The 27,737-nt window shown below is 41.4% G+C and overlaps 1 protein-coding gene across 2 annotated transcripts in view; it reads left to right on the top strand.

Moving 5' to 3' along the window:
* Nucleotides 1-4,065: 4,065 nt before the first annotated feature.
* Nucleotides 4,066-27,737, top strand: part of Pfdn1 (prefoldin subunit 1) — a 52,989-nt gene continuing 29,317 nt past the window's right edge. Inside the window, exons 1-3 of one of the 2 annotated variants that reach the window (NM_001108427.1) lie at nt 4,141-4,200; nt 7,697-7,863; nt 25,982-26,066. In NM_001108427.1, coding sequence (NP_001101897.1) covers nt 4,168-4,200; nt 7,697-7,863; nt 25,982-26,066 — 285 coding nt within the window. In that variant the 5' untranslated portion in view covers nt 4,141-4,167. Of the gene's footprint in view, nt 4,201-7,696; nt 7,864-25,981; nt 26,067-27,737 lie in introns of both variants that reach the window. The other variant, XM_039096961.2, reaches the window with a different exon arrangement.

Below are 27,737 nucleotides of genomic sequence, written 5' to 3'. Positions count from 1 at the left end.
CTGTCTGTGTAGGCACATTCCAGTGTCTATGAAAGCCAGAGGCATTAGAGTTCCTGCAGCTGGAGTTGCAAGCAATTATGAGCCTCCTGATGTGGGTGCTGAGAATCAAACTCTGGTCCCCTAAAGTGCTGAGCTGCCTCTCCATCCCCCAACTTTTTATTTCTTCAATTGAAGGTCTCTCACTATAACTTTCCAAATAGACTTGCTGGCCATCAGCAAGTCCCAGTACTTAGCTTATTTCTACCTCCCCAAGGCTACGAGGCTGTGAATAAATTTTTTCATTGATTCTGGGCACCAAACTCAGGTTCTTGTGCAAGGCAAACACTTCACCAAATGAGTCATTGCATTGGTTCTAAATTCTTAGCTCTTTTGATTTCCTCTGTCTGGGATACTCTTTCGTCATTTCTTTGGCTCCTTTTAATTTTTTTTTTCAAGTCTCGCTTCAAATGTTTCATTGTCCGGCAAATGTTCCACCTTTAAGTGACTTCCAGCCATCTATAGTTATCTATATATTTTAAGTGTTTTATGTGTCTGTATATTTTGCCTCTGCTGAGGGAGGCCAGAAGAAGAGGATGTCAGATTTCCTACAACTGGAATTATAGACAGTTGTGAACTACCATGTGGATGCTGAGTGCTCTTGGCTCCTGACCCATATGTGTCACACACACACACACACACACACACACACACACACACACTGGCTGGTTTTGTGTGTTAACTTGACACGGCTGGAATTATCATAGACAAAAGAGCCTCAGTTGAGGAAATGCCTCCATGAGTCCCAGATGTGGGTGGGACCATCCTTGGGTTGGTGGTCCTGGGTTCTATAAGGAAGCAAGCTGAGCAAGCCAGGGGATACAAGCCAGAAAGTAGCATCTCTCTTCAGCCTCTGCATCAGCTCCTGATTCCTGACCTGCTTGAGTTCCAGTCCTGACTTCCTTTGGTCAGCAATGTGGAAGTGTAAGCTGAATAAACCCTTTCCTCCCCAACTTGCTTCTTGGTCATGATATTTTGTGCAGGGATAGAAACCCTGACTAAGACAATACACACCACACACACACACACACACACACACACACACACAGACACACACACCCCACACACACATTTGTGTATATGAAAGAGACACAGTCTCATGCAACCTGGCAGGCTTTGAACTCCCAATCCTCCAGCCTCTACTTCCCAATGTTGGGATTACAGGTATGTGCCACCATGTACTGACATTTACTTATATTCTTTTTTTTCTTGTTTGTCTTTCTTCAAGAGAATATTGCTCTTTGAGGCCAGGGAATTGTTCATTTTGATATGGCTGTATTTTGAGGGCTGAGATGGAGTCTAGCAGATATTTAATAAATATTCATTGAATGAATAAAAAAAATGTATTGCTCAAGGCTGGAGAGAGGGTTCAGTGAGTAAAGTACTTACTGCACGAGTTTCAGGGTTCAGCTCCCCAGCACCCACATAAGCTGAGTGTGTAGGCCCTGTCTGTAATCCTGGTATTAGGGGGAGAAGATAGGAAGTTCCCATGGCTCACTGGCCAGTCAGTCTTGACAGTCAGCCAGTTCCTGACCCAGTGAAAGAGTGTCTCAAAAAAGAAGGTGGGAGTGACAGAGGACAACAGCCGAAGTCAACCTCTGGGTTTGGGTCTTGGAACTCACATAAAAAGCCGGATACAGTGATCCAGCAGTGCTGGGTGCACAATGCACAGTGACAGAAACAAAAAGGACTTTGTTTCAACCCAAAGTTGTCCTCTGACCTACACACACACATACACACACACACACAATCTGGGAATCTGGGAATCTGGGACTCATATATTTCATAAGATTTTTTTGGTAGATATAAATGGAAGGCAGTTACAAAGGTGTTTCTTTCTTTTATTCTTTTTTTTTTTTTTTTTTTTTAGGTCTATGTAGTCCTGGCTGGTCTAGACAGAGATCTTCTTGCTTCTGTCTCCTTAGCACTGGGATCAAAGAAAATCATCACAAGAGAGGTCCAGCAGACATCCTCAATGAAAGAAATCACATCCAGAAAACCTCAGGCCCAAGGCATTGTAAAGAAAGCGTCCAGTACTTAGAATGAGTATGCTCTAATTGTATTCAACATCAAGTAGCATGGGAAAGAGCTGATAAATTTGAAAATGATCAACTGGAAAGTTTTTATTTCTGGATTTTTGAGGCAGAATTTAACTTTGTAGCCTTTAATTTAAATTAGCTGGCCTAAGTAGAATTTTCTAAACTGTAGTCTAAACAGAGCACGGTGATGCATAGCTAGAACGACAGTGTTTCGGAGGCTGAAGCAGGCAGATGAGGAGCTTAAGGCTAGCATGGGCTACAGAGTGAAATCCTGTCTCAGTGGAGAAGAAAAGCACTGAATGAAACATTAGAGTTTATAGTCATTGAAGTAAAAATTCAATTGAAGAGTGAAATGACAAACGAGACACAGTTGAAGGGACAACGCTCACATTAGTGAAGCGTAGCTCACCGAGATAGGAAGGTATGAAGCATAAAGCAGAGGTTGAGAGACATGGATGCTTCCACACACTTCTAGTCAGACACTGGCTGCACATTCTCCAAATTACACACGCCCTTAGATGAGAGAAGTATGTTGTGTGCCAAGCAGGAATGAGAGAATGACAGTGCCCAAGCCAAAGTGGATCTCTGTGTAAGATCGCAGTCTGTATCCTGCCCCTGTCTCTTAGCGTGGTGCCCCTGTATAAGCAGCCTACACTGGTCTGGGATCACTACCAGACTGCCCTTAAATTCATGGCGAGCTTTCTGCCTCAGTTTCTCCAGTCCTAGGATCACGGGGAGGACCGCAATGTTTGACCCTCATCTATTATTTTTGAGTTTTTGGGTTTTTGTTTTTTTTGAGACAAGTCTTATGCAGTCCAAGATGAACCCCAGCTCTCTATGTCATTGAGGATAACTTGAACTTTTTTAAAGTACAAAAAGATTTATTCTTATTATCTTTAATTTTGTCTACACATGTGCATGCGTGTGAGAGCATGTAAGCACAGGTGCCTGCAGAGGCTAGGGTGTGCATTCTCTGGGGACTGGAGATTACAGGTCATTGTGAGCCATCTAACGTGTGCTGAGAGTCAAGCTCTGATTCGCTGGAATAAGAGTATAAGCTCTTTTTTTTTTTTTTAAAGATTTATTTTATTTATATGAGTACACTGTAGCTGTCTTCAGACACACCAGAAGAGGGCATCGGATCCCATTACAGATGGTTGTGAGCCACCATGTGGTTGCTGGGAATTGAACTCAGGACCTCTGGAAGAGCAGTCAGTGCTCTTAACCACTGAGCCATCTCTCCAGCCCCAAGGGTATAAGCTCTTTAACTGCTGACCCATCTCTCCAGTTCCTAGTTTTAAATTTGAATCTATTCAGTGTATGTGTGCGTTCATAAGCATGTGTGGAGGTACACACATGGAAGGGAGTCAGAGGATAATTTGTGGGAATCAGTTCTCTGCACCATGTGGGTTCTCAGGATTGAACTCATTTATTTCGTTATGGTGGCAAGCACCTTTATTCCCCAGGCTGACCTGACCTTGAACGTATGATCCTCCTGCCTCAACCTACCTAGCACTTGGATCACAGGAATGCATCATCATACTCGTTTTGTACGGGGCAATTCAGAGTATCAAATGTGCTAGGCAAGCATTTAGCCAACTGAACTACACCCCAGTCAGGAATCTGATCCCAACAAACAGAATTGTCTCAAGAAGCACTGTGTCTAGAAGATATATGAGGAAGCTTCGGCAGAATTAGGTTCTTTTTAGATGAACCATATTGCTAATGGTCTTACTGGCATGCCCGAAGCTGGACTGACAGCACAGGAACTGAATGAATGATTGATGAGCTGACCGACAAACCTGTTTCAATTCCGCAGCCCAAGTGAAGATGTTTTTCTAATTGTATGTGGAGGAGCAAGTTACATCTCGGCAGTTACACGTTTATCAAATATAATCAGAATTTCAATGTTCAGGGTCATTTGTCTCGTGGCAGAGTGGTAGAGTCGGGTAGATTACAAGCTGAGAAATCTGGGTTAGTTGAGTTCACCTTTGCGCAGGCGCAGAAGGAAGCCTACCAATAAAACCTGCAAGCGCCCTTCCCCCACCCCTTTCCGGCTTGCCTCTAGCGCAGGCGCATAGTGTCCTTCAATATGGCCGCCTCCGTGGATCTGGAGTTGAAGAAGGTAAGGGGGGATTTTCAGCAGACAGACACTTCTGTTTGAATGATAAAGCGAGTAGGGACGAAAATGGGGGCGTGAGGGGGGAGGGGGAAAGCTCGCGTTTCGCTGGAGGAAGGAGACTGTAGGGGGCGGGGTCTGGCCTCCCGAAGCCTTGAGACCGGACCCGCTCTGCTTCAGGTGGAGGCTCTTGCTCGCAGGAGCTGTTTCTGGTGGGTTTAGGTTGCTGGGTCGCACGCGGGCTGGGCTGCAGTGTGTTCTTATGTTGGAACTTCAGAGACATCTCTCTGTGTTTTGGAGCCGTCGGGTACCAATTTCATAGCAAGGACTGAAGACAGTGTCTCACAGTGATGATGCCTGTCAGGATGCTTGCAGGAGAACTTGCAGTTTGGTTTCCTCATTTGATTTGAAAAACTCCAGGTTCAATCTTTGCTTTTAGGTCATTTATTCTACACTATACCTTGAAAGGTCTTTCTGTATTTACACCTCAAATAAGCAGACACTGCTTGACTCCTGTCAAGGCTCTAATCCTCCCTTCCCCATCACCTTTGTAAAGAGCTCATACACTACCCCTCCTCCCCAAGTAAGTTTTCCAAAAGACCTTTCAGAGGAATTGGATTGTTGTTGTTGTTATTATTATTTTGTTCAATCCGTTGCTTAGAAATGATTTTGTTATTTTGCTTTTTTTTTTTTAAGAGACAATGTCTCAGGGTGTTCTAGATTGACGTGGGACTTATTGCCCTTGAATTCCAGGCAGTCTTTCTGCCTCAGCCTCTTGAGTTCTGGGAATTAGTCTTGAGTCAAATGCCTGTTTATAAATGGGTTGTTAATTGGAAACATTTTTGCTACTTAACAGTCTTGGGACTGATCCTGGCTGTGCTATCTTTGTGGAGAGTTAGCTGTAATTAGAAAGGACCCTAGAACTCATTCTGTTTAAATGTACTTTTCTAGAAAGGTAAACTTCTAGTGTTTTTTTTTTTTTTTTTTTCTTTCTGGTTAGCTTGGTTTAGTTTGGTCAGGCCCTGAACCCCTAATGTACTTTAGTGCTGTTGCCTTCAGAGTATTAGGGTAACAGATATGTGCTAGGGTCCCTGGCAAGAAAAGTCTTAAAAGATTGAGCCCCAGGCAGCAAGATGGGTCAGTGGTGAAAATACTTGCCAGGCGCCTGGCTGTTTAAGTTCTATCCCTGGAACCAACGGTAGAAGGAGAGAACTACACAAAGTTGTTCTCTAATCTTAGAGGCACACACTAGTACACTGCTCGGTGCTCACACAAACAATAGTAAACACATTTTTGTTTTTTCTTTTCTTTTTTTTTTTTTTTTTTTCGGAGCTGGGGACCGAACCCAGGGCCTTGCGCTTTCTAGGCAAGCGCTCTACCACTGAGCTAAATCCCCAACCCCAGTAAACACATTTTTAAAACGGAGTCTAGCATTTGGAATTACTGTAATCCTTTTTTTTTTTTTTTTGTTCAGTAGGTTTTTTTTAGGTGAGAAACATTTTTAAAAGTTGTGTGTGTGTACATTTTGCAAGGTGCTTAGTGGAAGTCAGAGAACAATTTTTGGGAGTTAGTTCTCTCTTATGAGGTGGGTCCTGGGGATTGAACTCTTGGTATCAGGCCTTCTAGGCAAGCTGAGCCATCTACTGGCCCAGATTTGGATTCTGGTTTTGTTTTTCCCAAGAGACAGAGTCTCATGTCGCCTAGGTTGGCCTGGAACTTGGCTATGTAGTTGGCATGCACCCCTACACCCAGTTTCCCTAGTGCTAGGATTTGCACTCAGGGCTTCCTGCATTCGACAAGACCTCTCACTGGGACCTAGGGATTGCCACTTTGGCGAGATTGTCTTGTGAGCTGCTGGGACCTTTATTTCCCCCTTGCCCTTCATGCCTAGCATTAAACAACAACAAGTTGTATTTTTATGTATGTGTCTTGCCTGCATGAATGCCTGTATACCATATGTGTGCATCCCTCTCAGGCTAGAAGAGGGCTTTGCATCCCCCTGAAACTGTAGTTAACATGTGGTTGTGGGTTGCTATGTGGGTACTGGGAACCAAACCTGGTCCTCTGCAAAAGCAGCCAGTGCTTTTAACCCCTGAGCCATCCCATCAGCTCCCAAGCTCAGCCACCTTGTGGGTCCTGGGGAGTGAACCCTGGGTCAGCTGACTGCACTGTTTCCCTAGCTCCCATAAGTAACATCATAAGTAGCTGTCTCTGGTTAACCTGTGCCTAAGTAATACGACAGCTGAAACAGCTGTTCCTAATAAAAGAAGCCACTTGCTATTGTTCTGGGGATGCTAAATATGTGCATCTTTCTGCCATTCTTGTCTTGAAACATGTAAACTTAGCCTTAGATAGCATTCTCTCATGCTATAAATCTCAGCCTTGTAAGCTTTTCTTTCTTTTTCTCTTTTTCTTTTTGAGACATGGTCTCACCATGCATCCTGGACTAGCTTGGAACTCACTATATAGGTAGACTAGGCTAGCCTAGAAATCACAAGAGATCCTCCTGGGTTCTAGGATTAATGCATTTCTGTGCCTGACATGTAAATCTCAGCTATGTATCTATATCTTTATATAAAGCGTTTTCTCCTTTTATCATGTAGGTTCAGGTCCCAGGGATGGAACTCAGGTTGTTAGGCATGGTAAGAAGTACCTTTACCTGCTGAGCCATCTGTGAACCATTGTCTGTCTGTCTGCCCACCCATCTATTTATCTATTTATAGATAGATTAAAAATTAATTTTAAAATGTAGTTTGTGCATTTGAAAGTGTGCTCAAGTGTTCTCTTACCAAGTAGTTCCCAGGGTCAAACTTAGGTCATTAGGCTTGGTGGACAGTGCTGTTATCTGCTGAGTCAATCTCAATCCCCTAAAAAAAATTTCTTTTGTGAGACTAGGTGTCTTGTAGCCCAGCCTGGCTTCAAATATCTTATGAGTCGGAATTCCAAACAGCTCCTGAACCCCTTGCTTCTGCCTCGCAGTTGTTAGGATTATAGGTGGGAGACACCAGGTCTGGCTCTCCAGCCAGGATTTTGATATAATGTGAGGTGTTTTGGATTCTAGTTACATAATACAGATGTAGTAAGTTGTTTCTTGCATTGAATCTCTTGGGTTTATCTCCTGAGTATTTTATTTATCTCTTTTATTACTCTGTGGTTAGTTGATGTATAGCTATTTTTTTAATGCACATTTATTTTGCTTATTCATATTGATCACATCCTCTATGAATAGAGTCAATGAATAGTGTACTTTTAGAATTTACAATTCTGTTGACTCTCATTATCTTGGTAAATTTTACAGCCTTGTCTGGTTAGCATGTTCTGTTTTAACAAATCTAAATTTGACTTAAGTTTTTTTTTTTTTTTTTTTTTTGGTTCTTTTTTTCGGAGCTGGGGATCAAACCCAGGGCCTTGCGCTTCATAGGCAAGCGCTCTACCACTGAGCTAAATCCCCAACCCCTTGACTTAAGTTTAGCCTACTAAATCAAGCACTTGTTTTTCTTAGGCCTTCACAGAGCTTCAAGCCAAAGTTATTGATACTCAACAGAAGGTGAAGCTTGCAGACATACAGATTGAACAGCTAAACAGGACAAAAAAGCACGCACACCTTACGGACACGGAGATCATGACACTGGTGGATGAGACTAACATGTATGAAGGTGTAGGAAGAATGTAAGTAAATTATATCCTTCATGGGGTTTTCTTGTGAGAATTTTTGGATGAATTAAATGGTAGAATTGTTTAAAATGACTTGGGTTAAAATATAGAAATAACTTGCAAAAGCTTTCTTTTAAAAAAGGAGTAAAACCCCAGGTTGTATGTGTTCTCGTTCTCTCTCTCTCTCTCTCTCTCTCTCTCTCTCTCTCTCTCTCTCTCTCTCTCTCTCGGCATGGGTATGTGTGGGTGTGCCTGTCCCCCTCTCCCACCCACCTTGTCCATGAAAGTGTCGGATCTCTTGGAACCGGATGTAGGTGGTTGAGAGCTTCCTGATGTGGGTGCTGGGAACTGAACTTGGGTTCTCTGTAAGAGCAGCTAGAACTCTTTAACTGCTGAACTCTCTCTAGCCACTCCCCTTTCAAAAATATTTTTATTAACTATGTATGTATGGTATGGCTGTGTGTTGGTCTCTGCAATTGAGTACAGGTGCCCACTAACTTATGCTTTCTACTAATTACCAATATGATTTATTTATTTTAAAGTATTCTTTTTTTTTAATTTTTTTTTTAAAGATTTATTTATTGTATATGAGTACACTGTAGCTGTCTTCAGACACACCAGAAGAGGGCATCGAATCTCATTACAGATGGTTGTGAGCCACCATGTGGTTGCTGGGATTTGAACTCAGGACCTCAGGAAGAACAGTCGGTGCTCTTAACCGCTGAGCCATCTCTCCAGCCCTTAAAGTATTCTTAATGAGTGGAAATAGGGACAGATCATTGAGAAAGGCAGAACACTCCTGAGAATGGGAGTGGGCTGGTGAGCAGGGAAAGGGCTTAAAAGCCCTGATTGTTAATATAGTTAACACTACACTTTTTTTTATATCAAAAACATATTCTTGTTATGAGAGAGATTAAGTCTTCTTTATGTTTTCTGAGAAAACGAAGACTGGGAAAGCCATTGTGTATGGGCCACATTCCATTACAGTTAGCTAATGGGGAAGGACTGATTTTTTTTTTTTAAGGTGGGGAGGAGGGGGTTCTGCGTTTGGCCTTTGGATATTATGGACTAGGTAGCCCTTTAAGTTTGGAGATCTTTTAGTTAGAATGGAATTTGACCTCGCTCTTGGGATGACTTCTTTTGTGATTGACTGGGAGGAAGCGTAACATGTGTAAAGTTCTGTAATGACTTTAGCATGACATCATGACAAGGTGACCCTTCCCGTGACTAATTCATTCTTTCTGCTAAGAGAGAAGCGATGATAAATGTTGGATTTGCTTTCTTAAACCAACCGTATACATTTTCTCTTCAGTTCATATTTTTCATTTTGCCTTCTTTTAAGAGAACGAGAGTCCCTTTCGTGAGTTTTTGTTTTTAATTTTGAGATGGTCTTACTGTTTCTCAGTCTGGCCTCAAACTCATTGTGTAGCAGAGGGCAACTGAACTCCATGTCCTCCTTCCTCTACATCCTCCTGCCTCACGTCACCAAGTGCTGGGATTACAGGTGTCCAGGATTGGCTCCAATTGTGAGGTTGTTAATGGTACAGAACAGAATGGGAGCCAAGTAGAACCCTTGATCGTGTGTCCTGTAGAGTGAGATGTATTGTTGGCATTCACTGTGGGGTAATTTTATCCCTGAATTTGAATACCCTTAGGTCTTAGAACCGTGATGCCAGCCTCTTACTATGGTTGGAATCCACACTGTTACTTTAGCCTTTGTTTATAACAGCTAAACCTAGGGCTTTGAGCATGCCAGGCAAGTCTTCAGCCCCTAAGCTGCATCCCCAGCCCTGAAGCTTTATATTTCTTTAGAATAATGACATTTAGTAAACATTTTGCATAAATTGTGGGGGTTAGGTTTTTTTTTTTTATATTGTCCAAAGTTCTACAGATAAATTGTATTCCATGCAAAGTAGTAACAGAATTTAAAGCTTGCACATGGGTATCATTTCATATAAATTACACCTCTGATGAGAGATGTGCAGCTTTAGAGCTTTGGGTGAGCCTTGGTTTTAAAATGAGCTTTGCTTTCTGCTCTTCATTCAGCCTGAGTCTGCCCCGGGTCCAGGGCATGTGAGGTGAAATGTGTCTGTTACTTGGCCAGACAGAGTATCGGTGCCTCAGGGCTGGAGAGACTTGCTGATGCCAGTCTGGTCATGATGATGTTCCCATTTTTGATGCTAACCCTGGAACACCTACTTCCGAGTTTATGGTCTTGAGTACTCTTGAGTCTCATCGTTATTCATTCTTTAATTCCAGCCTTTCCCTTCCTTTCTAAGTACTACTTGAGAATTCTGATCATGTGACTTTACCCCATAGTTTGTATTTTGAAACAAGGTTTTTAAAATCCAAAAACCCTGCTTTGTTGTAGAGCCTGCCGTAGGTTTTTCCACTTTTCTTTTGGCCCACAGCCACTGTTGTTGTTTTTTGGAGTTCTGTATGTTGAACTGGGGGACTTCATACATGCTAGACAGGTGCTCTGTCCCTGAACTACATTGTCAACCTTTTATTTAATTAATTAATTAATTAATTAATTTATTTATTTTGAGGTAGAACGGGTTTTATGTAGCCCCGCCTAGCCTGAATCTGTTAAAGTAGCTGAGATGGTGTAGAGCTCCCATCACCTCCCTGGCCTCCCGCAGAGTGAGAGTGTAGGTAGGGCTAATCCTGCAGATCAGCTCACTTCTCTCTGCTCCCAGGCCTGCTCACATCTATTCTTCACAGTGCCAGAACCAATTATCCCTCACAGAACCTTTTGCTTATCCTCAGTCCTTATAGGGGAAAAATCTAATCTTGTTAGCCTCAAATTCATGGTCATATACTCTGTTTTTAATTGGCTCATCTAGCCTCAGGTCCTACTGCATCCTGTTCGTACATTCAGAGTAGCATAGACATATCCTATCATGGTCTTGTTTTTTGTTTTATCTGTTCAGAAGGATTTTGAGACTTTGTGTGGTTTTTAAACCTGCTCTGCCTGATTGGCGGTGTCTGACATGGGGCAAGGGAAGGAGACCCAGCACACACTCCACACACATTTTTACCCTTGCTGCATGGGTTTTGCTTTTTTGTTCTTCTTTTTTTTTTCATGTCATGTTTTGTGGGTTTCGTTTTGTTTTTGGAGGGGTGGGGAATCTTTGTTTATTCCATTTTTGGCCTTCAGCATTCCTCTTTCCCTTGTGAAATTCTCATTCTTCAAGTACCACTCAAATCTTGTGATGCCTTTGGAATTTTTCTAGATTTACCCATTCTTTCTTCAACAATACCAAGGCTCTTTGTTTTGACTGTCAGTAGAGTACATTGAGTATGTCATGTGATGTCCCCAACCAGATCAACTCCCTTGAGACCATGTACATATATCGCCTTTGGTTCCTCCACTCTCAGAATAATGTGTGGCACAAAATACATGTTAAATAAATACATATTGATATGAGTCGAATCTGATCTTTTTCAGCCTAAAATAATGACATTTTTTGGGTTCCTTTTTTTGTTTGTTTGTTTGTTTGTTTGACATAGGGTCTCAGATAGCCCAGGTTGGCTTTCAACTCTATAACAGAGGGTAGGCTTGAGTTCCTGATCCTCTTGCCTGCATCTCCTGGGCGCTAGGATTACAGGCCTGCACTGACACACCCAGCTTCTTGATTCCCTTAGAGAAAAGTTATGCTTAGAAGTTATCAGAGGTTCAAGAGTTGGAATTTACAATCCTATTTTAATAATGATTTGGTCAAGATGGAATTATAAAAGTAATATATAAAGGAAGCCACAAGTGGTGGTGAATGCCTTAAATCCCAGCCCTTGGGGGCTGGGCGGGAGGATTGTTGAATTTCAAGCCACTCTGGCCTACAGAAGGAATTCCAGGCTGGCCTGGTTACATAGTGATACCAACTCTAAACTGACAAATAAAGTAACATTTTGACTAAAGTAGAAGAATCGTTTCTTAACAGAATTGCTTGATTAATCTGATAGGATTTCTTCTTTTGAGAAAGTTGACTAATTTTCAATGCTGGTCAGTTTCAAAGTGTCCAAAGGGACAACAAAGATATCTCCAGACCTTCAGAATGATGCTGTGGGCACAGTTCTTGGGGGAACAAAGGCTATTCCATACAGCGTAATTTCAGTATAATCCCGTCTGATTTCCATGCTCACATAGCTGAAGACAGGCTCCCTTCTTAGGGATGATTGTATCTAAGCAGGTCTTTGCAAGGCCACGTGCCCTTCAGCTTCTATTTAGAGAGAAGGTTGGTCGAGTTAAATAACTTCTGTGTGGCTATTTTGGGGTTAAAGTAAGGGAAGCCAAGCTGTGGGGTCAGGGAAGATGAATTGCTCTCCACTGTAAGCCCCAAGCTTCATCACTCAAAGCTGTGTCTGTCCGTCTTTTGGGTTGTTGCCAGCACATTTTCGTTCTCTTACTTCATATTCTTCGGAGAGGCTGTTATGTAGCCTGATACTACTACCACCGATTTCTAGTTCTGCTGCTTAAGCTGTTTGTGAGCTGATCTCACCGCTCCACTTTGAGAAGCATGATGAAAGTTACAACTGTGGGATGAGCTGTCTGGCTATTTGGAAGTGTTTGTCTTTGCATCTTTCTATCATGCAAGGAGGGAATCCAGATTTCAAATAAATGTGATGTGAATATTTCTTTTTTTTCCACAAATAAACAACTTCTAGTCATGTGAGTTTTCCTTTTCACTCTGTATAGTATAGGATGAGAAGTTTCAAAAAATAATTTTAATGTTTTGATAAGAATTATTTTAAGTACACATAGATAACATTTAACCATGTTAGTGCTCGAAAAGACTGTGTTTTTATAAACAATAGGCATGACTCTGACCTTGATTTGATGTGAGGACTCTCCTAACATTTTGTTGAGCAGTGCATAAATAACATTTCTAATTTTCAAAACAGATAAATTGGCCCTTTATTTTTATTTTTTTTTTAACATGGGAGCAACTTGAGTAGATTAGCCTTTGAGAAGAATGATAAGTCCCTTTTTAAAGCTTGACTAAAAATAACTTGGTGCCATATTTAAACCAATTTAGAGGTACGCTTCCATTCTGTGGGTATTTTTTACATTTAAGGAACTAAGAATGACAATGGTATAAATCTACCATCTGGATAAGCGTCTAGCAATGCAGAGGTAGCTGTTGCAGAGCGCAGCTATTTCTACTTGAAGTAATTTTATGGTTGATCTTTGTTGGCTGAAGGATCCAGAAGTGTCAACTTAAGTTAAACGCTGCATAGGTGGAAGGTAAAACAGGAGGCGCAAGATAGCTAAGAGCTGCTCTGAGAAAGCACTCACGCAGATTTCCAACTAATTAGGATAAAAAAGCTAAACTCTTCATCACAGCCCAGGCAATTTGCCCTTTGTTCAAATTATAATGTTCATGCTGTTCTCTTATTTGTCACTGTGACTGTAGATACACAATTTTACCTGTGACATCCCTTAGAAGTAGGATGAATAGTGAACGTTAAATATTAATGGAGATAACAGTTGCGAATCTGAGGTTTGCAGCCCTTTTACAATCTCATGTAGCTATCTAAAGTTTATCTTCCAGTTAAGTGAGGTAATTTTAAAGCTGAAGAAAGTTGTATTTTATTTCCAGGAGATTAGGAAATAATATTTAGAAAGTGTAGCACTGCAAACATTGTTGGCATTGTTTATACTGCTGTTGGTACAGTAAACATAGCTGTACTATTGCTCTCACAAGAATCAGGTCTGTTTGTTTATTACTAGTTTTAAAGACTTATTTATTGATTTTGTGTATTTTGTCTCTATGTACAGTCTGCACACCAGAAGAGGGCATCAGAGCCCATGGAACTACAGTTAAAGATTGTTATGAGCCCTCATGTGGAAGCCGGGAATTGAACTCAAAACCTCTGGCAGAGCAGCAGCCAGCTCTTAACTGTTGGAATATTTCTCCCAGCCCTAGGTTTAGATATTTAATGCTAAGTGCAGATAGGAAAAATGTGTAGAATACTTTTGATGGGAGAGCCCTATTGTAAATGCAAATTTATAAGTTTCTTTTATATTCTTTCCATAGGGAGTAACTTGTAGTTTTTGGTTTAGAAAGCAATGTAAAGATAACTCACTCACTCTCTCTCCTTCCTTCCTTCCTTCTTTTCTTTTCTTTTCTTTTTGCGTGTGTGTGTGTGTGTGTGTGTGTGTGTGTGTGTGTGTGTGTGTGTGTGTGTGGTGGAGGGGGTGTTTTGAGGCAGTTTCTCTGTGTTCTCTTAGCTGTCCTGGAACTTGCTCTATAGACCAAGCTGGCCTAGAGCTCATAGATCCACCAGCCTCTGCCTTCCCAGTGCTGAGATTAAGGGTCCACACCACCACTCAGCTGCAAAGATAATTTTCAAAGGTAATATTTTTATTTTTTTTACTTTAAAAGGTTCTTTTTATTTTTAAAAGAAGAGAGGTTCTTGCTGCTTGGCTGCACTTACTAATAGGACAGGACTCACCCTTCTTGTGTTTTTATACAGAGCCATTTAAAGCCATTGCTGTCATTGCTCACAGTTCTTAGGGAAAGAAAAACACTGTTTCCTGTTGTGTGTGGGAAAAATGACTTCAGTTTTGTTGATGTGAAATATGTATAGAACCCCAGATGGGCACATCTCCTTCTTCCCATATTTAGGACTCCAGAGAGGGGCCTTTGAGTAATCTTAATTTCCCTAAGTTGTCAGTGATTTAAAAACTCGATGCTCATTACAACTTGTCCTCCTGCTGTGTACAGTGACATAATTGTTTTTAGGTCGCAGAGCTTAGCAGACATTTGCGTAAGTCTTACATAGTCATGTTTCTTCAGAAGAAGAAGCCTTTAATAATTCCTTCCTCTCTTCCCCTCCCATGTTTCCCAGAATGTAAACATTCTCACTGAAACACGGGAAATTAATTTTGAAAATGTGCTAATTACAATCAATTGTTAAAAGGAAAAAGAAGTCTCTTAAATAGTGCAAATGCACTAAAATAAATTTTCATTTAATGTATCCTTGTTATAGGGTTACTTATTTTTAGGCTCTTTCTTTCTTCCTTCCTTTCTTTCTTTCTTTCTTTCTCTCTCTCTCTCTCTCTCTCTCTCTTTCTTTCTTTCTTTCTTTCTTTTGTTTGTAAAGAACGTAAAGAACGTAATCCATTCATTGTGGTACTTAGCATCTACAATTCCTGACATCAACAGACCTGATATCAAGGCTGGAGGGATGGCTCAGTGGTTGGGAGCTCTGGCTGCTTGCTCTTGCAGAGGACCAGAGTTCAATCCCAGCACCTACATCATAGCTTACAACCATCTATAACTCCAAGGGATCTGACATCCTCTTTTGGCTTCCATGAGTTAAGGCCCACATACGGTGCACAGTCATACGTGCAGGCACAATACACATAACACATAAAATAATTAGAAATACCTTTTTAAAAAAAGACTTGATATATCTCCCACAGAAAGGATTAAACATAGTCTGCCTTTGTGGTGTAAAGGTAGCAGTTATTCAGCAACCTGACAGAAACAGGGTGAGCCTAAGTTGATGATAACAGGAATCAATATTGTTAACTCAGGGAAGGGGTCAAGTGCCACTGACTTGTAGCAATATGTGTTACTTTGTTACTGAGAAATTAGTTGTAGTTAACTTGAAAAGAAAAAGTAAAATTTAAATTGTACTAAAGAATTTTCTGATTTTAACTGCCACTTATGTCATAGTGATAAATTTAGGAACAGTTTGGTGTCTAATCTGTTTGAATGAGATGGCTGAAATGCTTATGTCAAGGACTGTAGCCTGCTTAATGAAATACCCAAAAAGGACTCAAAAGAACTGTCCCAGAGTGAGAGGCTCAAACCATTGTATGCACACATAGTTGGTAATGATTTGTTACTTGTATCAAAAATTGCTGGGCTCTAGGAGTCATGGCTTTTGGAGGGAGGGAGAGAGGGAGGGAGGGAGGGAGGGAGGGAGAGAGAGAGAGAGAGAGAGAGATATTATGAGCTACCACATGTGGGTACTGGGAACTGAACTTGCGGCCATTGGAACTGCAGCAAGAACTCTTAACCATCGAGCCACTTTCCAGTCCCTATCTCCCTTTTTTCTAAAAATGTAGTAATTTTGATTCATTAGTCTCTTGTGTGTGGGAGCACAGGTGGAAGTCAGGATAACTTGAGTCACTTCCTTCTTTCCATCATGTAGGTCCTGGGACACACACTCAGGTGGCCAGGCTTGGTGGCAGTCACCTGCTGAGCCCTCCCAGCTTTTCTTGTTTAGACACATATCAGTTACTTTGAAATGGAGCAGATGTTTGGAAGCCGGTATCCTTTTGGCTTCAAAGTGGACTTAAATTACTCTGATACCAAAACTTTCAAGCATCTAGAGCCTAGTATTAAAAACATCTCTAAATAGGTAAGAACTCATGACTTCTCTCTGCCCATCTGAGACTAAGAGATTTGGATGACAATGTGCAGTCTATTTTTTGTTTTGTTTTGCTTCATTTTGAGACATGTTCTCACATTGTAGCCTAGCCTGACTTGGAGGAATTCATTATGTGGAGCATGCTAGTTTCAAACTAAGGTTGATTTTCCTGACTTAGACTTCCAAGAGCTGGGATTGCCACACCAGCTTCCAATACATATGTTTCTGAATGACTTTTGACTGAACTTTATTGGCTTTCTGCCAGCACGTGTTCATCAACACTAACAGCCTTGACTATCTGTTTCCAGTGTTGTATTTTAACCTACTAGTAAAATGAAGATTACATCTTTAAAAGAAAGAAGTAAGCTTTCTTACTATTTACTTCAACATTTGAGGTTTGATGAGGCGAAAGTAAAAGTGGTAAACATCGGAGGTGATTATTTACCAGAACACTTAGAATGCCAAATAGTAACCCAAAATAAACACGTGTTTTAAAATAGATTAACGTACTACAGCTTCCATTTCAGGAGTAATGGTTTTGACTTAAAAATAGACAGTGTTTTAAATTAGTACAAACTGAACCTTGCAGTGTACGCTGCTTATCTCGAACACAGAATGTTCGTAGGTGGGCTTGGGGTCCTCAGGAGCCATGGACAGCTAGTCCCTGGAGTGCACTCTCCTCCCTCAGCTGACCCTCAGGGAGGAGTCTAGCTGTGCCTCATTCTTTCTCTCTGGCTTGACTTTCCCCTGGACCTGACTAGCATCCTTCTCACCCTTATCCTGATTTCTTTTCTTCACATTTTGTAAATACTAGATTGCCGCTGTGCTTACCAACTAGATTTTCTCCCCCCTTGCCTTATGTTTAATTGTCTTCTTGGTACCTCCCCCACCCCCTCCCCGAGATAGGATATCCTACATAGCCCAGGCTGACCTTGCATTTATTATATAGTTGAGAATGACCTTGAAGTTCCATTTGTATATATGTTTATGTGTTTATGTCTCTCTCTCTCTCCTCTCTCTCTCTCTCTCTCTCTCTCTCTCTCTCTCTCTGTGTGTGTGTGTGTGTGTGTGTAGATGTGGGTCCTCTGGAAGAGCAGCAAATGCTCTTAACCACCTAAGCCATGTCCTCAGCTCTTTTAAAAGATAAGAAGACTTCACTGAGCCTAGAGCTCACTAGTTCAGCAAGATTAGCTGGCCAGTTAGCTCCAGGGAACCTCCTGCCTCTGCCTGGCCACCCTAGGATCGCAGGTGTGCACCACCAGGCTCTACCTGAGCACTGTGGATCTGAATGTTGGTCCTTAGCTTGCAGAGTGAGCATTTTACCTACTGAGCCATATCTCCAGCTCAGACATTAAACTGGCTTAGATCTGGGACTATAGGCATATAAACCACCTGGTTTATGCTTTGGGAGATTGAACCCAGGACTCTGCATACCAGGCAGGCCTTGTAATGGCTCAACTATATTACCAGCCTCCAAATGCTTTCTTACGTACTAACAAGTCCCACATTGTATCTTTAACTTGAACTGCCTTATTGCATTCTGAACTTGTTTATCCAGCTGTCTACATCTCTGTTGGTATTTTAATATGTATCTCAGAATTTACTTGGCCAACATAAAGTTCTCGCTTTTTATGAATAAGCCATATTGCTCAGTCTTTCTCATTTCAGCAAATGGCTTTTCTATCCTTTCAGTTCTTCCAAATCTTGGTGCATTCTTTTTTTTTTTTAATTTGATCTGGCAAGTTTTAGGAGCATGTAGCATGCCATCAGCATAGAAAGTTTCAGCCTTGTTTTTGCTTTGCCTTTTTTTTTTTTTAAACTCACTGTGTGTCTCTAAGTAGACCATTTTGCTAAAATTACTTCCCAGAGGAGACATGAGCAATGATCCCAAGGACAACTTAGGCACAGTTCTGCTGGACTTCACTCTGGGGAACCAACAAATTTCTTGGTGTTACTGACAGGGATGTGGGAGCCCCCCTTCTCAGCAAGTTGTACCTGGAAAATCTTTACCTAGCAAGGATGAGAGTGTCCGTGAAGCTGCATAGATGGAGCCCCTCCTCGTCTTCCCTGGTCTGTCTAACACTTCTCAGAGGCCACGTGCAATTAAACGGCAGAGTTACATACACCAGCAGTAAGGTGTAGATACTTAGGTGATAATCTCCTGACTCTCCCCGTCCGTGAAGTGGTGTAAAAAGTTAACAGACCCAACTGGGTTATCTTTTTGCCAGGAGGTACAACCGAACTCTCTAAGATGGCAATTGATTGGCTTGGAGGACAGTCACTCATAACAACCAGGCTGCTCTCAAATATGGAGGCCCATTTTTCTCCACCTCTGGAGTGCTGGGACTAAAGATGAGGAAGACTCTCACTGTGTAGCTCTGGCTGGCTGGAATTAGTAGTTCCCTTGCCTCAGGCCTCCAGTGCTGATAGTAGATGCATTTGTCACCATACTTAGGTAATTAATTATTATGTCTTCATTTTGTGAAAATTAGGATTCATCTTAAAGTGTGTGTGCGCGTATCAGTCTGTCTGTCTATGACATATAATCAATCAGAAAGGTTCTGCTAAATAAGCATGGAGACTCGAATTCAGCCCCTGGCACCCAGATAAAAAGGTGGGCATGCATATGGAATATCCCTGCAAGCCTGGCAGAGGCAGCCGGTTCACTAAGGGCTCTTTGGTCAGCTGGCCTACCCTGATTGGTGAGGTAGAGTTTGGGATGGTGCTTCACATCCTTAATCGCAGTCTTCTGGAAACAGAGGTAGGTGAATCTTTGTAAGTTTGAGGCCAGCCAGGGCTACATAGGGAGATCCTGTTTCAAATAACAAGGTAGCTTAATGGAATAGCATCTTGTTTTCCATGATTTTGGGGGTCCTGTTCAGAAAGTCATTCTCTCTCATCTATTTGAGGTAGGATGCCCTATTTATAAAGGAGGCTAGACCTCACTATGTATCCTAGGCTGGCCTCATATTTGTAGCAAGCGTCCTGTATCAGACTGTACAAGTGCTGGGATTACAGGCACAAGCCATTCCCACCAGGATCCCCAAATTGTAGCAATGTCTTGAGGTGTTTTTTGTTTGTTTGTTTGTTTTTTTGTTTGTTTGTTTTTGTTTACCTCTAGTAGTTTAAGAGTTTTGGGTCTTTGATAGATCTAGATCTCTAATGTAGTTTTGTATGGGAAGAGATAGGAGTCAAGTTTGATCTATTGCATTTGAGTTTCCAGTTTTCCCAGCGCCATTTACCTAGTAGGCTGTTCTTCCTCTAGTGTATATTTTTGGTGCTTTTGAGAATTAGTTGAGTATAAATAAGCGGGATTTGCTTGCTTGTTTTTGAGACAGGGTCTATGTAGCCAAGGCTTGCCTGGAGCTCACTATGCAGCCCAGCTGTCTTCGATTCTCTTGCTTTTTAGCCTCCAGGTGTTGGAGATTGAACCTGCAGCTTGTACATGCTAGGCAGAACTGCTCTCTGACACATGGCTGTGCCCTCTTGGAGGAGGAACTGTTGGTAGCATTTCTGTGGTATGTTTGCCAAGATAAATATTCTCAGCTTTTGTTTGCATTTCTTTTATTTTTGCAGTATATTTTCACCTATGCTGATTGGTACCTGGTTTTTTTCCAAAGCTCCTTGAAAATGTCACGCCATTGTCTTCTTGCATAGTTTATGTTATAATTCTTATCTCTAAAGAATGTGTCATTCTCTGGTTGCCCTTAAGACTGTCATTATCTTTGGTTTGCAGTAGTTTATACTTTGTCCAGTTTGTGTGTGTGTGTGTGCGTGCGTGTGCGTGTGTTTTCATTTTTGACACTGGCTGGGATGAGAGTGGTGGTTGGTTTGTTTTGTTTAAGAAAGTACAAGTTCAAGTTCGGCCGGGCAGTGATCGTACATGCCTTTAAACTCAGCACTCAGGAGGCAGAGGCAGGTGGATCTCTGAATTCGAGGCCAGCCCGGTCTACAGATCAAGTTCTAGAACAGCCAGAGCCACACAGAGAAACCCTGTCACAAAAACAAACCAAAGAAGAAAGTGCAAGCTCATGGTGTCTTTACATGCTTCTTTCTCTCTCTTCCTCCTGGGTCTGACCACGTTAGAGAATTTGAGGCCCTTTTTGAGTAGGCTCTATCATTCATTTTTAACTCTACATAAATAAGCAAAGGTTAATTGTTTTTATTTATATTTATATAAATGCTCATGACACACGTGTGCAGGCCCTGCAAAGGCCAAAAGCGGGAGTCGTATTTCCTGGAGCTGTATTGTAGATGGTTGTCAGCCAGTGTGGGTGCTGGGAATTTAATCACTCTTAACACTAAGGCATCTCTCCAGCTCCTATGTCGAATAATCTATCAAAAGAAACTCAGATATGTAGGTAGGTGTGTGTGTGTGTGTGTGTGTGTGTGTGTGTGCATACTTGCATGCTGTGCCCAGAGTACAGGAGTCTGGTTTTCTCTTCACCATTATGTGGGCTCTGAGGAGCAAACTCTGGTCCTCAGGCTCCCACAGCAATCACTGTACCTTGTACCTGCTGAGCTGTCTTGTTGGCCCCTTGAGTCCATTTTGTTAGCCTTTCTTATAGTTAATTTGAACTATACCACTTGTCTAACTAGGAGCAACTGTAAGTTACATTTTGATCTTAACATACTTGGGGGTCTGTGGTTGCTGTATACTTTGGTCTGTGAAAGCCAGCAGCTTATGGTTATTGGTTACTGTCGTGGCTCGTGTGGCTGGTGATGGAAACCTGAGTGGGAACAAAGAGAGATTAAGAGAGACAGACATAAGCAATGTAAAGCTGGGATTGGATGGGCTGCACGGAGGTACACCAGCATCCTGGATACCAAGTACATTTACTGTGTACAACATGAAGGAAGGGTGGGCTATCTCACCTTAGTAGTAGGGGCCTCTGTAGGGGAGAGTCTGGGAGCTGGTCATACAGTTATCCAGGAGGAGGAAGCTTCACTTCACACTTTTTACAGATCCTGTTTTTAGCTAAAGATTGGCCATTTCTCAGCATTTGCACTTGGACCAGGGGACATGGTGCCTTCCCATGAATCTGAGGCATTGGTGTACATGACATGTCATGAATGCTTGTTCACACAGAGACACACTGGCTCTCTACAGCTTTTTTTTCTTCTTTTTTTAAAAGTTTTGTTTTTTAAGATTTTTCCCCCCTTTTTGGTTTTTCAGGACAGGATCTTTCTGTGTAGCTTTGGTTGTCCTGGGAACTTGCTGAGTAGAGAACTCAGATCTGCCTGCTTGTGTCTCACAAAGGCATATACCATCATTGCCTAGCTTGGATTAATTTCTATTGCTGTAAATTTTGTCTGTGGGTGGGTAAGTTCACATGTGTCAGAGGCCAGAACTGTTGGATTCTCCTAGAGCTAGAGTTACAAGTGGTTGTGAGCCGTCTGATGTGGGGGGCTGAGCATCAAACTCAGGGAATGGTATGCTGTCTTCTTAGCTGGGCCATCTTTCCAGCTCCTCTGTGTGTGTGTGTGTGTGTGTGTGTGTGTGTGTGAAGATTATATGTATGAGTCTTTTGCCTGAATGCATATAGCATGTCTAGTGCACTCAGAGTTTGGAAGAGGGCATCAGATCCACTGGAACTAGAGTCGTAGGTGGTTATCATCAACCATGTGGGTGCTAGGAATTGAATCTGGGTGCTGTAGAAGATCAGTGAGTGCTCTTAACCACTGAGCCATTGCCCCAGCTCCTGATTACATATCCTTTTATGTTTGTTTGTTTTGTCTGCTTGTTTTGTGAGAGGATCTCATTATATAGCACTGGGTGGCCTAGAATTTACTACATAGACCAGTCTGGCTTCAAATTCACAGATATCAGTTTGCCTCTGCCTCCCAAGTACTGGGATTAAAGACGTGCACTGCTATACCTGGTTTGATTATATATTCTTATTTTATTTTATTTTATTTTATTTTATTTTATTTTATTTTATATAAGTACACCGTAGCTGTCTTCAGACACACCAGAAGAGGGCATTGGATTCCATTACAGATGTTTGTGAGCCATCATGTGGCTGCTGGGATTTGAACTCAGGACCTCTGGAAGAAGAGTCAGTGCTCTTAACCTCTGAGCCATCTCTCCAGCCCTTGATTATATATTCTTTTTTTTTTTTTTTTTTTTTTTTGGTTCTTTTTTTTGGAGCTGGGGACCGAACCCAGGGCCTTGCGCTTCCTAGGCAAGCGCTCTACCACTGAGCTAAATCCCCAGCCCCTGATTATATATTCTTAAAAGATAATTTTTACTTGGTTATTCTGTTCACCCTAAGGTAGTTTTATTGTGTCCTACAAAGAGGCAAATTTATTTTTTCAGTACTCTTAGGCAAAAGGTGGAACCCTTTGGGAATCTGCCTTGAATAGAAGATTCTAGGTGTACCCTTATGCTGGCCTGTTTTTACCAACTGTTTTCTGTTTTCCTGTCAGTTCAAATGCTCAAGGCCTCCAAAACCTTAGGGACTTTAACCTCTAATCTAAAAAAGAGTCTCTTTTAGAAACTGACTTTACCAGATGGGGTTTCATGTAGTTGAGGCTAGCTTCCAACTCGATCTATAGCTCGGGGTGATCTTGAACTCTTAATTCTCCTGCTTCTGCCTTCCTAGGGTAAAGATTACAAGTGTATACCACCTTGTCTAGTCCCAGTTTGGTTCATTCTTTTCATCCCTCTCTGTGCTACTTAATTTGTGGATGTCCTGAAAATGAAATGCCATTAAGATTTTTTAAGAAACTTATCCAAACCAAGTCAAATGTTGTAAGCATTTTGGTTTTTGAATGGCATATGTTCAGTTGATCATATTTCGAAGTGTACCTAGCAAACTTTATTGCCACTGGTTCTGAATTATATTTTTGGGAGGTGCATAATACTTTTGATCCATACTGAATTATTAGAAAGTGAAGCTCATCTGTCAGCCCTGTCATATGATCTAAATTATAGCCTGTGCTGTTCCTCATAGAGGGGGAGAAATCAGAGAAGTATGTTATCCAGGTGACACAATTGCAAATAAATTAAGAGTGAATGCAGAAGGTCACATGTCTTTGAGAGCTGGCTTTGCATGGCCACAGGGCATTGGCTTCCAGGTAAAAATGGAGGTCCTTTTTGAAGCAGTGGCTCTAATAAAGGTTGTGTAATCCCAGCTGTCACCTGTACACTGTCTGCTCATCATTTGTCACAGGAGAATTCTTTTCCTTGTTTGTTTTGTGTATTTCAGTTGCTGTCATTTTATCATCTCTTTGTTTATAGAAACAATTAGGCAGGATCTCTGAGATTCTCTTCTGTGTACTTAATGTTTGTGATAATAAGACTCGTGATACATTGTCTCCAAATAATTCACTACCTCTTAGATCATAGATAACTCATTTGCTAAGGACTTTTCAGAAAGCTTAGCCTTTGGAAGTCTTTCTAGTAGCTGTGTAGAGAGTATCTCTGCCACATTTTGAATTGAGGGCTCAAACAACTTTCCATACATTGTGTTTTTGAGTTTTGTATGTAGCAGCCCCCTTAGGTAAACATTCAGGCTTATAAACTACTTGTATTGTTTAAAACCTGAATGACCGAGAGGTTTTGGGTTCACAGTAGTAGGCTGGCTGGCTCTGGCCTGTGAAGTTGGCCAGGCTGACACAGCGTCCTTAGGGATGTGTGGCCATGGACAACGAACGTGTTTCTGTTGTTTACTGTTCTTGCTTTCTAGTGACTTTATTTTCTGCTCAAGGGATTTAGTATCTGTTCAGATAACTTTCCTTTTAAAGGCCACATAAAGTAATGACTTGCCCTCTAATCTTAGCCTTGAAAATTTCCCAAACACTAAGAAAGCTGATGTCTAATGGTCTATCATTCGAGAGTACTACTCAATGGTAGACAGTCAGTGCTGTTTTAGAATTGTGCATGAATACGATAATTGGCCAGTCCTGGGCCTTGCCTGTGATGCTTTTCATGTCATTAAGACCCGGTGTAGTATAGACAGCTCTTTGTGAATAACATTCCCTGATTCGGAAAGAGAAAAACCCCTCGGTGTCACCTGGCCTTATCTTATTTACCTGAAATAGCGCTTGTCTCTTGGGTCCAGTAAGAACAATTAGATGTGATGAATTCTATAGGGAAAGACCTACAATTAATCATCATCATCATCATTTTTTTATGTGTGTGAACCATCTTCCCAGGATATAATGAAGAATCATCAGTTAAGATAGCTAGACTTAGGGCTGGAGAGGTGGCTCAGCCATTAAGAGCACTTGTTGCTTTTGCAGAGGACCCTGGTTCATTTCCCACAGCACATGGTGGCTCATTACCATCTTTAATTCCAGTTCTAGGGCGTCTGATATCCATTTCTGACCTCCGTGGGCGGGCGCCAGGCATACATGTAGTACACACAGATACACACAGGCAAAACTTCATACACATAAAAGTAAAAAAAAAAAAATCTGGGTGATTGACATCATGGATGAAGAGGTGTAATGATTACTGGCATGATCGAGTTCATGGAACTGTATTAACATGTATGATAAGATATATTCCTGAAGGAGAAGGAAAGTTTTTTCTCAGATGTCAGGTCTACAGTTGCTCTGTGAGTGTCCTTTGTTCTGTATCCATAGTAACAGAGTTTCTTGGTGAGATCCTACCTAGGCATCCTGTTGTTTCTTTGAAGTTGGCAGAGAAAAATCACATGTTGACACCTCAATTTGTTTGGGTTTTTTTGTTAAAAGATAATGTTTAGTTCTTTGCTGCTGAATCCTGAAGTGTAGAGCGGTGAAAGTGTTCTATTACATATTTGTTATTGTTGAGCCGGAGCAATGGCTCAGTGGTTAAGAGCACTGGCCGCTCCTCCAGAGGACCCGTGTTCAATTCCCAGCACCCCTCTGACCCCCCCACCAGATACATATGCAGGCAAAATAACAATGCATACAAAAAATAAATTATCTTTTAAAAGTAATCATAATTGTTACTTAATCTGTTTTAGCATAGTTAAATAATCTTGAAAGTTGTTTGAGGAATTGGAGTTTTTCCATGGTTTCAGAAGAGAAATACTTCATTCAATTCCCTTACTTGAGGCTCTGAAACAGTTTGTTCTTCCTTTTCCTGCAGCAAGAATTATGAATTTAATGTCACAATTCAGTGTTAATACATAAAATTTCCCCATAATTGGGCCCTCAACAGTGGTGAATAATATGCCTGACTGTGAAATGGAAAAAGTTGAGATTTCTGTTTGTGCGTCTTGAGCTCTTCAGAGGTATCATACACTGGGAATGGCAATAAAAGACACTCTGGCGTATGTAGTGCCTTTGTGTGAGGAGTGCGGATAGACACTAAGGCATTGATCTTAACACAGTGCTCGATTGTGACTTTAAAGGTCATGAGTTACTGCTGTTACAAAAAGCCAAAAAGATGGAAGGACGCTCCAATGTACAAATACTGCGTTAAAAAGTCCACACAGAAAGACAACCCAAAGTTACTGGAAGTTTGTGTAGCTTATATGTTGACTTTTAATGCTTTTGCCATTTTTTCCTATCTGTAATATTTTCAACACCAGAACGCCCTTTAAATAAGAAAGCATAATTTGCCTTTATCCCTTTACTTTTCCTTGGCCAATAAAGCTTGAAAACCGTTATGGTTTCCAAGGTTTATTTGATGGAGCAGTTTTTTGTCCTGAATCTAGAGGCTATCCTCTTGACTACCGTTAACTGTGGTTTATAACAACTGGTTTTAAATACAGTAGCCATGTGGTTTAACTTTTAACTCTTTGTTTTCTAGGTTTATTCTACAGTCCAAGGAAGTAATTCACAACCAGCTGTTAGAAAAACAGAAAATAGCAGAAGAAAAAATTAAAGAGCTGGAGGTATGCCCACACAGCAGCCAGAACCTTTCAAGGGACAAATGTGGTAATCCCGCTGTTATGTGAAATGAAAGATGGCAGACACGAGTTTAGCCATAGTTTGGTTTTATCTAATTTGTTCTAATTATGTTGAACACCACGGAACAGCCATATCTATGACAGCATACAAAGATAAGAAGCTAAACTGTTCCTGGACAGCGATGACGCGTGCCTTTAGTGCCAGCACTCCCGAGACAGAAGCAAGCAGCTCTCTGTGAGTTTGAGGCTAGCCTGGTCTACAAAGAGAGCCCCAGGTTAGCTAGGACAGGACTACTAACAAACAAACCAACAAACAAGCAAAAAAACGAAAAAAAAAAAAAAAACCAGAAAAGAAATAAAACTTTTTTAAAACTGTGGACAATTTTAAAGATAAGGTGTGGATCTGAATGTATTTTCTCTGCTGCTTTTTTAAAAATTATTTTATTTTTTATATATATTGGTATTCCGCCTGCATGTTGATGTGAGGTCAGGTCTTGGTGTTACAGACAATTGTGAGCTGTCATGTGGGTGCTGGGAATTGAACCTGGGTCCTCTGGAAGTTTAGTCAGTGTTTTTACTGTTCTTAGCCACTGAGTCAACTCTCCAGCCCCTTCTGCTGTCTTTTAGTGGACAAATTCTTTAAAAATAAAAGTCATAAACAAAAGAATAAATTTAAAAAGCCATAAACGAAACAGTAGTGCATTGTTTATGTAGTAGATTATGGCAGATAGGGCACTAACGGGCAGTAGTGACAGTGCTGGAGGTGTTCTTTTACATACAACTCTTTTTATCTGAAATTCGGGTTTCAGACAGTGATGAAGTAGGGAGCCATAATTGATAAACAATAATAATTAATTATTAATTACTTAATACCTGGTAAACAATCTGAGGGATGTTGTGTGTTCCAGTGAGGAAAACAAAACTTTAAAACTTGGGTAAAAGACAACAGACTAGGGAGTGCAGGGAAACTCAAGTTTATCATTACAGTTTCCTCATGTGCTTGGAACCTTTGATGGGACTTTCTTTGGGGCTTTGGAGAAGGGTTTGTTTTGTATGTCACAGAGGCTACATTAGATAAAAAAATTGACTGTTTTTTTAGGCACCAACTGTTCCTGTGATGAGGGTGGATACATCATGATCTCATAGGTCACGTGATCTAATTTCTGTCAGTACTATTGAGGCAGTGGTTTAGATCATGACTCACCCTTCTGCTGAACTGGGAAGACAGCCCCTCTGGTCTGTGGGGATTCCTCAGGGGCACTGATCTGGTGTGGCCTTGGAGTGTGTAGTGTCTAAGAAACCTAAGAGGATTTTGAGACAGGGTTTTACGGTATAGCCCTGGCTGTCCTGGACCTCACTTTGTAGACTAAGCTGGCTTTAAACTCACAGATCTGCCTGTCTCTGCCTCCCAAGTACTCGAATTAAGGTGAGCCTCACCACTGCCCAGCTTGGCTGATATTTAAACTGATATAATATGTCTGTGTATTGGAAAGTGCAGTGTAAAGTAAAGCAGAGACCATAGGGAAACAAGCCTGTCAGCCTGTAGTACCCAGTTGCTTGTTGCAGCCCTTATGCCTCCAGTTGCTTTACAGCAAATTCCCTCCCTGCAGCTTTCACTCAGAAAAAAATGAAATATTTGAAAAATCCAAATGAAAC

The sequence above is a fragment of the Rattus norvegicus genome, chromosome 18, assembly GCF_036323735.1.
Source record: "Rattus norvegicus strain BN/NHsdMcwi chromosome 18, GRCr8, whole genome shotgun sequence".
NCBI lineage: Eukaryota > Metazoa > Chordata > Mammalia > Rodentia > Muridae > Rattus > Rattus norvegicus.
This window is presented reverse-complemented; position numbering and strand designations above follow the sequence as displayed.